The 11,814-nt window shown below is 45.6% G+C and overlaps 1 protein-coding gene across 3 annotated transcripts in view; it reads right to left on the minus strand.

Annotated features, from left to right (window-relative positions):
* SGPL1 (sphingosine-1-phosphate lyase 1) overlaps positions 1 to 10,524 on the minus strand; it is a 31,092-nt gene extending 20,568 nt beyond the window's left edge. For 2 of the 3 annotated variants that reach the window (XM_048310940.1, XM_048310942.1), the window contains exons 1-2: positions 10,392 to 10,524; positions 1,668 to 1,848 (exon numbers count right to left, since the gene is read on the minus strand). In XM_048310940.1, coding sequence (XP_048166897.1) covers positions 1,668 to 1,848; positions 10,392 to 10,394 — 184 coding nt within the window. In that variant the 5' untranslated portion in view covers positions 10,395 to 10,524. The remainder of the gene's footprint in view (positions 1 to 1,667; positions 1,849 to 10,391) is intronic. The other variant, XM_048310941.1, reaches the window with a different exon arrangement.
* Between the last annotated feature and the right edge of the window lie 1,290 nt (positions 10,525 to 11,814).

Below are 11,814 nucleotides of genomic sequence, written 5' to 3' on the forward strand. Positions count from 1 at the left end.
GCAGAACAGCAGCCATCTACAGGAATGAGTTATTTGACCTGCTTCCTTACTTACCTGGGAATTCGCACCCATGTGTGGAATTTTACAAGAAAAAGAATTCTTTCAGGGTTTGCTAAAGGTAAGGAATTACTATCATTTCCTTCCTCTTCAAACCAGAATAGTTACTAGAGAACAAGAACGGCAGTGTGAAACAGGCTCCCAGACCAAGGGAGGGAACAGGGACATTTATGATAATGTCAGCCACAACACGACGTGAATTTGCCCCATTTGATGCACCAGGAAGTGACTCAGGGAAGGGGGGTGGATGGAGGAAAGAGCAGAAATTCTACCACAGCCCAAAGACTCAAATGAGAGAAGCCACTGATGACAAGCACTGGAAAAATCCTTGGGTAGCTCTAAAGGCAGAAACAAAATCAGGATGACACAGATGCTTTATAGCCACCAAAAATGCCTTCCCAGTCCTACTTGCACACCAGCAGTTACAGGACACACCAAAAAATAACTGAGTTTAAAAATCAACCATTTTAAGACTTCGCAATTTTATCTACACTTTCCCTCCCACTTCATATATATTTCACTTCATATATACAACTGGAAAAGCTACCCAAGGACACTAATTAGCTCATTCTGTAGCAAATACTCGTTAGTGCTCTGATAATAACATTTCTGTTGCACATCTTAGTGTGCACAGTTTCATTAATAATTTTCACAGCAAGAAAAGACTGCAAACTCCTGAAAAATTCTGACAATCTAATCAGAACTTCTAAGAGTAGTCAATACTTTAAAAAAATACATTGTGCAACAGTACAAATACTAGCCAGTAAGATAAGTGTCCTGAACAAAAGTTTCATACCAATTTGTTCCTTACATACATTCCCACTGTTAAGCTACTCCCAGCTCTACAGAGAAAAGGCTCTTGAGAAACAGCGACACAGGAGGAGACATCAAGTTAAAAACGTGGCTATTTTTAACAAGCTGCCACCGGAGTGTAACCCTAAGGCCTGTGGGAACTGAAAAGCACCTCTGAGGGCATGGCAGGGACCTCAGGCCATCTCATGACCAGAGAAAACTGCAGGTTCTACAGAGTTCAGCTCCACTACAGAGCTGCCAGTATCAGAAACCACTCAAAACAGGAAGATACTCCAGAAATACAAAAAAAAAAAAATTAAAAGAAGAAAATATCCTCCCACCATCACATGCAATTACCTTGAACACTGAGGATGAAATGTGCCCCCAACACAGAACCAAGACCACGTCTCCTCCCCCAGCAGGAAGGGAAACAATCAAGTGTTGTTATCCAGATGCTTTGCAGCAGTGACAAAGCCCACAGGAGCCCAGCTCTCCATAAATCTCCCCAGGGTTTGGGCAAGAAAAGAGTCTTGTGACAAGAAAATGGTTTAGCCAAAGTAAAAAGGGAAACAAGGGAAAGGGAAGGAGACAGAAGCACATTCCATGCACTCTCTGAAGGAACAGGGGAGCTTCATTTACCAGACAAGCCTTGACCTTAATTTAGATGAGAGTTTGGTACATATTAGGTGACAGCAGAAAGCCTATTTTAACAAGTGTTTGGCCTTGTTCCACCCTCTTTCCTTCCACTGTCCAGGAACAACTCAGGCCCACCTCCCCTCCCTCCCGAGGTAAGAAAATCCCCTATTTCAAATACTTACTCTCAGGCTGGCAGAGGAAGCCACGCAGCCACACACTTAGAAGGGTGGAAGAAAAGGTCAACCCAATGAGCTGCCAGGGTTCAAGTCCATCACACCGGGCATTCACAAAGCCTGTGACTTTCTCCCAATACATCTGAAGGATTTCCTTGTAGGGAATAATGGCATCCTGTGCAAAGGAAAACTGGAAGGATATTGAGGAAAACACAAATGAAAACAAGTAGGGCATCAAAAAGCCTACTGTTGATTAAAAAGGTGCTTTTTCAGTATGCAGACCCCATGCTTTCCTTAACTCCTACAAATACAACAGGTAGGAGATAGTTTTCATTCACTTCCAGTCGAGTCACAGATAAAAATACACACCTTGAGAAACTTCAAATATTGAGAGAGAAGCACCAAGAGCAGATGAGCAAAGTAAGGTTCTCTGCAGAGCTTCAAGAACCACCACCAGATCTTACCACCGCCCAAGAGAAGTAACTGTGTTAATTTTTTTCTAAGGAATTATCAAGTAGTGAGTGAAGGTACCACAAAAACAGGTCTATTAAGTACCTTGGGCTGGATTTTTAATGAAGATGGAAGCACTTAGCAAGTCTTTAAGTTAAAGATCTAATTAGCACATTACACACCAAGGGAGGACAGGAGAGGAAAACACTGCTGCTGCCAAAATAACCCCCAGAAAATGGTGATGCAAGAACAATTACAATGTCAAACCAGGAATTACTGTCGGGACACAGCCCAAGTTCCTAATCAATAGCTTCAAACCAGATGCTCTTCAAGAGCATCAGAACAGGGCAAGGAAACTGGATGTACACAGAAGAAAAAGGACATTTCCCCCTAAACAGGGGTCTTCCATCCAATTCTCTGCGAAAAGGTTTCTAGAGATAAGAAGAATAAGCAAGAACAGAGCCCTCTTCCAAATCCCTCCTCCCTTTTGACCAGCCATCCAGCCCAGTTTTGCCCAGTTTTACTGGGGAGATCTTCACCCCGCAAACAACAGGGAAAGTACGCGGGGCCTTTCAAAAGATTTGTAACTAAACCTTGGAAGGAATAAATCCTTGATTCCTGTGCTGTTTGACTTCAGATAGGAACAGAGCAAATTTTCAGTAAACCACTAAATAAAAAACTGCTAAAACTTTGCTTCTCAGGACCCTTCACAAGTCTCACTTCTGGGTCAAGCCAACAACAGAAGCAGCATTTAATCAGCTTTTTTTTAGGGGGTAACATGTCACTCCAACACAACTGGATAGGCTACTAACAGTCTAAAAAAAAGCCAAGTTTTTCCAAATAATCAAAGGAGGAAGGCAGGTTTTCTTTTCAAAAAGCAACACTAATGAACACTCACTACTTTGGAAAAGCAGTAAAATGCATATAACATGGCAGAGTTTGAAAGTATTTAAGCAAGCCAAACATAAATTCCAGCAGAATTAACAGCATTTACCCTTAACAGAGAAGGGTTTAGATCCATGTCCTAGCACAGGCTGAAGGGACACTGAAGGGACTGAATTCAGCAAAAGCAGGCAGCACTCAGCTCTGAGAAGGCAAATTAGCACCTATTCACTTGGCAAAGGGCAATTAAAAAATACACCAGAGCCACTTCAGCCTCCAAAACACGGGGGCCCCACAAACCACTGCAATTAGGCAATGTCCCAGCTAATGAATGCCCAGTCCTCCAAGCCACTAAGCACACAGCTGATTTAACCTCAGAATTTAAGGGAAGAGCCACCTTTTCCAGCTTACCAGAGGTGGTACTTAAGTTTCAGCGAGTTTGCACAATCTTCACTGGCAAATCCCTGGAAATGCTCGTTTAACCAGCAACAATGACTTTGATTCTTTGCCTAGGAGGAAATGCTAGGATATCATTCAGTTTTGGAACTGTGCTTAAAGGATGGAAATAGAGCCACTAATGGGCTGGTGTCTTAATAGCTGTTCTCAACTCATGGCAAGCTGCAGCATCAAATATAAAGTGGGCTGTGCTTTTTTTTCCCCTGAAGATGGAGAATGCTGTAAGCCCTGACTCAAAATGGAACATGACCTTCTTAACAGAAGTCACTCCAGTCAACGGCCAAGTTAAAATAAATAAATCTGGCAAGCAATTGACCTCACTCTTGGAGAAAGCTCTGGACAGAAGATCCCAGCTGACTGCACATTTTGTTGTCACTGAAACCTCTAAGCACTGACATACAGGAACTCAGTGGTATATTCAAGTTTTGAACAAATAACAGAAGATTTTCATTATGTGCATTCTAAGACATGGAAGAATTTCTTCCCCTTTCGAAAGCTTTAAAAAAACCCAACCTGAAATCAATCTGCAAGTGATACAGTTTGACCAGGTAAAGTTTTCTCTGTATTTCTCACTTTCCTTCTTCACTCATTTCATACTTGGAGAAGTTTGAAGGACGAGGTTGATCATTTTAGGAGGATATTAACAACTGGGATTAAAAATCCCAGTGAAAACTGGCATGGAAGATGAGTTAGTAGTGAATTACAATTTCTCAGATCGCTGGCTAACCATGCACTCCATTTTTCCCATGTGCTCCTTTCCCTGAAAGTATCCAGCAAGACATGAGAGATCTTTACTTTCTGAATTATTCACTTAATTCCACAGAAACCACAGGGCATTTAGAAGGTTGCATCCAAATGTTTTTATTACACCCAAGAACATGCTGGGTTAAAAGAGAGCTTATAAAAAAAAGAGGAAGAATAACTTTTTACATAGGCAGAGTGACAAGACAAGGGGGTGTTGCTTCACACTGACAGAGGGAAGGGTTAGATGGGTTATCAGGAAGGAATCCTTCCCTGTGGGGGTGGTGAGGCCCAGAGAAGCTGTGGCTGTCCTATTCCTGGAAGTGTTCAAGGCCAGGTTGGACAGGGCTTGGAGCAACCTGGTCTAGTGGAAGGTGTCCCTGCTGATAGCACGAGGTGGGACTGGATGATCTTTAAGGTCCCTTCCAACCCAAACCATTCTGGGATTCTCTACGATTGCAGTCCCATACCACTTCTTCATTTTACAGGGAAGAGGCAGGGGGAATAAACAGCTTCTGTGTAGCCCAGCCATTGGAATCCCTTCCCCTGCAGCCCTGGAGATGCTGCTCAGAGTGAAAAACTCTTACTGCTTCCCCAGCTGGGCTAAAGACAACAGGCTGACCTGATTTTAAACCTGTCTACAGAACATAATTTCATGTAAGACAATAACCTGCTTATTTTTGAAGGCATCAAAAATTAAAGGTTTCCCTTCCCGTTAGAAGAGAGTAGATAAGCTGGTTTTATTTCTGTAAGAGAACCCTCCCCACACAAAAGCTTCACAAGACACAGGATTATTTCAGAAGCAGTTTAATAACCCAACTTATTAGCACACTAAAGAGCGGGGAGAAAAAAAAAATCTCCACTGGAGGATTTGTTTTTAATTCGCAGAGCAGTAAGACAGACCCAGGTATCAGATAAAATACTAATTGCTATCATTAGGACTTGCAGTGCTCATTTGTACTGACATAATGCACTCAGCTACCTAAGCAGTTTACATATTGAATTTTTAGCTGCACAGATTAAGAATACATCCTTTGTACTTTATTTCTAAAAGCCATTAGCTAGCTGAGCTGGTTCCAGGGATAGCCCTTACACCACTACAAAAGAGCACAAATTAACTGCAGTAATGCTCTTCTGTCCGAGATGATAGAAGAGGGAGAGGGGAGGAATGCCAAAGCTAATGAGAGCACATTTTGTATTTTTGCCAGAACAGCATTTCCTCGGCTGTGAGTTTTAGGACATAAAAAAGCTTAAAAGAAAAAAAAAGCACGAGAGAGAAGCAGAAAGGCAATAAACTGAAGAACCTCAGAGTTTTGTTACAAGTGCCTTCTGTTTCTGTGGAAATGGAAACACTGCCTGAGTTTACCTGTGACAAAAATGAGAAGAAAGATTTTATCAGCTGAACTTTCCTTCCTCCAAAAGAACGATTAAAGTGGGTTTAAAATGGGGCCACAGAATAAAAGTCGCTTTTAAAGGAAAGTTTATGTTATGCAATACCATGAGGCTGACTGTGGAAAGAGGAAGTGCTAAGATCAAAGAATCACAGAAAGGCCTGGAAGACACCTTAAAGACCATCTTGTTCCAAACTTCTGCCATGGGCAGGGACACCTTCCACTAGACCAGGTGGCTCCAAGCCCCATCCAGCAAGGCCTTGGACACTTCCAGGGATCCAGAGGCAGCCACAGCTTCTCTGGGCAACCTGTGCCAGGGTTTCACCACCTTCTCAGGGAAGAATTTCTTCCTAATATCCAATTTAAACCTGCTCTCTGTCAGTTTATACCACATTCTCAGCTTTCACTTGAATCCACACGGATTCCCAAACCAAGGACTCTCTGACCACTTCCCCACACCCTAACCTGAACGTCTGTATCTGCCATCAGCTTCCCTCACATCCCCAGAGCTGAGGCAGGAGGTGGCCGTCACACAAGTCAGCACACAGCAAATCAAGGCCAAGGGAGATGGCTCCAACAGCACAAGTTAGGTCAGCTCCAATTATGGGAGCACGTGCAATACCGGTACTTCCACTGTAATTAAGGCCTCTGCTCCAATACAACGAGTTTTTCCGAGTAGAAGCTTCCTGACTGAAAACAAACCACAGAAAGCCAGCAAGGACACGGCAGCTTTGCTTATTTATTCTGCTCCTAAGCAGAAGGAAAGCTTCAATTAGCCCTGCCTTCACTGACACCTTGTTGCCTGCACGTGCTCTGTCCACAAAAGGCACATCTGACCAGCATAACCAGCCTGGCCACAGGGAAGTCCTGGACTCAGAGCCACCAGCCTGCCAACTTCCTACTGGAGAGCCGGGAATGGGATTGAGCAACACTACCCCAGCCTCTTCAGAGGGTGCTTATTGCTGTCTGTGCCTACAGTGTTTTGATTCGCACCCCAGTAATGACTCTGTTCCTCCATCCCTCTCTGCCAACCCCAGCCTGACAAATATCTTTACATCAGCACCAGGCAGGGAATATTTGTTAGTCAGCTCCTAATTACAGCTCGAGGTTTGGACCATGTGGTGTCCATCCTGACCAAAGGATGTGGGCAGACAGAGCGACACTGGATGCATGATCTCTCAGAAATCAAAAATCATGAACTTTCGGATGTATGGGCGGAACTAAGTGAAATTAAAACCACATTCAGGCCACGCTCATCTTACCACAGGTCCCCAATACCACTAGTTTCATCTGCCTTGTATTTATTTCCACCCCTGCCATACTGAAACTTTTTCTTTTTCCAGAATGACAGCAGTTTGGGGGGTTTCTTTGGCCATGTACAATGTCTGCAAAATGAATGCATGAATATACTGTCCCACCAGCCCTGAGAGTTCAAGAGGAGTGGCTAAACAATGGCTAATTATAGCTTCAGCACAAAAACAAACAAGGCAGCAAGTCAGAGTAAGAACAACAGCATTCCAGCTTCCACTGCGGAGATGGAATGTAAAACTACCAAAACAAAATGGGAAAAGGCTGATTGGAGGCTCAAAATATGTATGATTTTACAGGAACCCAAAGGCCTCCAAAAATCAGGTGCAAGTTCAAATTTCATTTAACTCAAAATACACACAAGGTGTCGTGTTCACTTTGCTCACTTAGGCAAACCAATTTATAAAAGTTTCTGCAAACATCTAGGCACACTCCAGGCAGCACAGACCTCACAAGAAACAGGATCCACCCAATGGATGCTGCACATAAACTCATCAAGGATCTCTGTGGGTCACCAGCTCCAAGAATGTGCAAGGAAACATCCTCTGCTGACACCCACAATAATTAGGGTAAAAGAGGCACCCAGTTCCCGGCATGCAGGGGCTCATCTGGACACATATCATTCCTCCACTTGGCCTCCTCTCAGCCTCAGATCACTGCATGCCTTCTGGACAATAAAATGGGTGTTTCTTGGAAATATTTTGAGAGCATACACAGAGGCACCCGCAGCATTAAGACATGAAGTCTTGGCAGAAGCTGTCCAGAAGGAAACCCTAGCAAGGCAATTGTACTGGGAGCAGGCATCCATGAACAAAGGCAGCACCAAGCCCTGGCACAGCTTCCCAGCAGCGTTATGCAAGCCTTGGACAAAGCCCCCAGTATCAGCACAAACTGAATGTTGCTATTATCCATTAAGGGCTCTGCTCTTGGGCAAGTCCAACCATAGGGTAGAATCCTCAAAAATTATCTTATCAACACCAACACACAGAACCCTTCGACCCCTGCAATATCTGTCACATGCCCTTCCTGATATGGCATGGATAAATCTTGATGAGCAAAGAGAGACAAAGGAAATGCTCAGAACACAAAGGATTCTGACTTTTACATGCAAATTTCTATATTTCAAATATTTCCTAATACAGAAAACTGTATCACAATCACCACAGCAAATAGACCAGAACACCTGCTACTACATCAATTGGCAGAATCCTAAATCTCAGTCCATGCTCTAAGGGCAGGACTAAAACACATAGTAGGCCTGCTAGTACTTGAAAGGGAATGCCTTTCACTGCCTGGGATGCAAAGAACAGGAGCAATAGAATAGTAAAATCACAGACTCATTTGGTTCAGAAGAGATCATGATGATCATCTCATTCCATCCCCCTGCCATGGGCAGGGACACCTTTCACTAGACCAGGTGCTTCAAGCCCCTCCAACCTGGCCTTGGACACTTCCAGGGATCCAGGGGCAGCTACAGCTTCTCTGGATAACCTGTGCCAGGGCTTCACCACCCTCACAGGGAGGAATTATTTACTAATATCTAATCTAAACCTAACATTCTGTCAGTGTGAAGCCATTCCCCCTTGTCCCTTGTAAAGAGTCTCTCTCCACCTATCTTGTCAGCTCCTTCAGATACTGGAGGCCACAATTAGGTCACCCCAAAGCTTCTCTTCTCCAGGCTGAACAATCCCATCCTCCCAGCCTTTCCTCATAGCAGAGGTGTTCCATCCCTTTAATCATCCTGATGCCTCCTCCAGACTCACTCCAACAGTTCCACGTCCTTCCTGTGCTGGGCCCCTCCAAGCCGGAGGCAGTTCTGCAGGTGGGATCTCAGCTGAGCAGGGGCAGAATCCCCCACCCACCCTGCTGCCCAGGGCACGGGGGGTTTCAGGTATGGCCAGCCATCACCCACCAGCACCCCAAGTCCTTCTTAGCTGTTCTGTGGTGGGAGCAGCTGGTGCAGAAGATGAGATGGAGACATCTTTTTATTGGCAGAGTTGTGTGTTTGGAAGAAGAGACAAGCAGAACCCCAAAATCATTACTCAGAAAGGGGCTCTACTGAATCCCTTTGACCACAGGAGTCACAGCAAGGCTGTGATTGCTGCCAGACCAGGCAAACCACATGCAATAAATGCTGTGATTAGGTTTATCTCCACACCACCAAACACTGCTGCAGAAATCCAAGGCGGGAAGTGAGTGAGGCGTTACCTCAGCAGACCCTTCCCTGCTCAGTGATTCAGACACAACTTCTAAGGACAGAAAGAGGATGAGAAGTTCTGAGTAGACTGGACATGAGCAAGACATGGAAAAAGAAAGATTTTACTCTGTCTAGGTAAGAAAATTTCCACACTGCCTTTTGCTAAGATCACAGGAAGGATGGCAAAGTGAAACCACAGTTTAGGAAAAACGTTATGTATCAGTGTTTCTCCAGAGGAAACCTCAGTCCCCAAGTACAAAGCCAACTTCCTAAGCTTTCCAGAAGCCATGAATCCTATGCAATAGCTTCTGAATAGTCTAGTGAATAGAAGAGCAGACCTGAGCAGGTCTTCAGGTGCAGTAAGTAGCAATTTTCTTTGCAAAGCTTTGGCACAGAAGGGACTGAGGTGAGAACAGCCTCACCACACAGCATGGCTCCAGCAACCCCAGGCCAGTCTAGACCACCCCCTGCACAATTAGCAAAGTATTTACCCAGTGTCAAATTCTGGCAGCTGAAAGCAACCCAAACACAAGCTGTGCAGGCCCTTGGTGCTATCCCAGGCTACCCATGGCAGCACACAGCTCCACACCAAAGCAGAAAGAAGCAACAGCACTTGGGTTCTTGGGAATGGAGTAACCAAGTGGGACAAAGGAGTGAGACAAAGATAATGTTTTGTTTATCACTCAGCAGCTGTGATTTCAATTTCCCTTGCTGATAGGGAAAAAATCCCAACCAAGCAACCAAAAAACCCCTTCCAGATTTGAGGAATTGCAAGATTCATGCCATGCCAACGTGGGCTAGGGCCAGCTATATTCCAAGCAGTCCTGAAGTTTGCTTCCAGATAAAAAATAATAGCCAATAAGCAAAGAGTGTCTCTAAAAAAATATATAATTAAGCAGCAAACACGATTTCTCTTAGCCAAATCAGCACCTTCACCAAAATCCTGAGGAAGATACCATTCTGCCCCACCCAAGTGAAATAAACACAGACAAGCGAAAACACCGTTTCTAATCCTCTCTACCCCGAAACTAGGTAATTGTGGGGAGTAAGTAAAGCAGTGCATAAATAAGAGAGACACGTTTACGTAAAGGGTATGAGCCTCGGGTGAGGGCCGAAGAGAGGACCTGACCACCCACCCTTGCACCCCGCCGGCGGCCGAGCTCGGCCAGGCATCCCCTGAGGTCCAACCGGGATCCCCCAGCCCACACCCGGCCCCTGCCGGACAAGGCCCGGGCCTCGCTACCTCGCAGGCCGCGACGGGACACCCCTCTCTCTCTCCCCATACCGGCCTCGCACTCCCCCGCTCACCATCACTCCTGCTACCGCCGGCTCTCTCCTTCCTTCTTTCTTTCCTTTCTTTCCTTCCTTCCTTACTCCCTCCTCCTCCTTCCCGCGGGGTCCCGGCGCGGCCGCGCTCCGCCCCGAGCCTGCCGCTCCCCGCTGGCCGCGCCCCCTCAGGGCGGAGGGGGCGGCAGGAAAGCCGCGCCCTCTCAGGGCGGAAGGGCAGCGGGAAAGTGGCGCCCTCACTTGGAAGGAGGCGGTAAAACCTTAAAAAAGAGGTATTTTTTGGTTAAAATACAAAAAAAAAACCCAAAAAACCCTCAAACAAAAACCACAAACAAACAAACCACCAAAAAAACCCAGTTTTTAAGTCCACCCTAGTTATTAATTATCTGGGGCTGGAGCCCCTCAGCTTTGGATCTGGCCTGAGAGAGCTCAGGGTGTTCATCTGGAGAAGAAAAGGCCCCGGGGAGATCTCAGAGCCCCTTCCAGTGCCTAAATGGAGCTCCAAGAGAGCTGAAGAGGGACTTGGGATAAGGGGGAATGGCTTTCAACTGACAGAGGACAGGGTAGATTGAATATCAGGAAGAAATTGATACATGTAGGGTGGTGAGGCCCTGGCACAGGTTGCCCAGAGAAGCTATGGCTGCCCCGGAATCCCTGGAAGTGTCCAAGCCCAGGCTGGACAGGGCTTGGAGCAACCTGGTCTAGTGGAAGATGTCCCTGCCCATGGCAGAAGGTGGGGACAAGACACTCCTTAAGGCCCCTTCTAACCCAAACCACTCTGTCATATCTTTTGAGAAGAGTTTTTGTTCTGCACAAAATATAAGGCAGGAACTACTAGCCACTATAGCATTATCCAGTCTCTTAGTTCCCTTAATCCATGGATTAAAATCTACTCTATTCTGCGTGAATCAGGTGGGACCCCTCATCACCTTCACCGGCCACACCTGGGGCTGTCCCACCACTCATCAGTCTAACTTCCCACACCTGGGGCTGACATTTACTTAGACCACAAGGATACCAAAACCAGCTGATTTGAAGGAGAAGGATTTGAAGGCTGCTGACTCCTGGGGCTATTCCATAAAACTTACCAGTGGGAAGAGTGGCAATAGCCAAACTGCCCAGGTGTTCAGGAAAGTTCTAAGAGGTTAAAGGTTTCTGTGGCCCCTAGGGTTAATTTTGACCTCATGATATAAAGGCTGGGTTTCAAACACTGCAAGTGGAACGTTGGGACCATCCTCATACAAGCACTGTGGTTTTTAGACATCGAGGGCAAACCTGACGAACACCCCAAGGCGTTTAGGTTATGCAAAGGAACATTTTGAAGCAATTGTGTTGCAGAATAGTTGCAGGGGGGGAAAGGCAGAGATGGGCAGCAGCAAAAGAAGGGAAAACTTTTCACATCAGTAGTTCCTTGTGCAGTGACAGCAGAGCTTCAACTAAGGCT

The sequence above is a fragment of the Corvus hawaiiensis genome, chromosome 8, assembly GCF_020740725.1.
Source record: "Corvus hawaiiensis isolate bCorHaw1 chromosome 8, bCorHaw1.pri.cur, whole genome shotgun sequence".
Classification (NCBI taxonomy): Eukaryota; Metazoa; Chordata; class Aves; order Passeriformes; family Corvidae; genus Corvus; species Corvus hawaiiensis.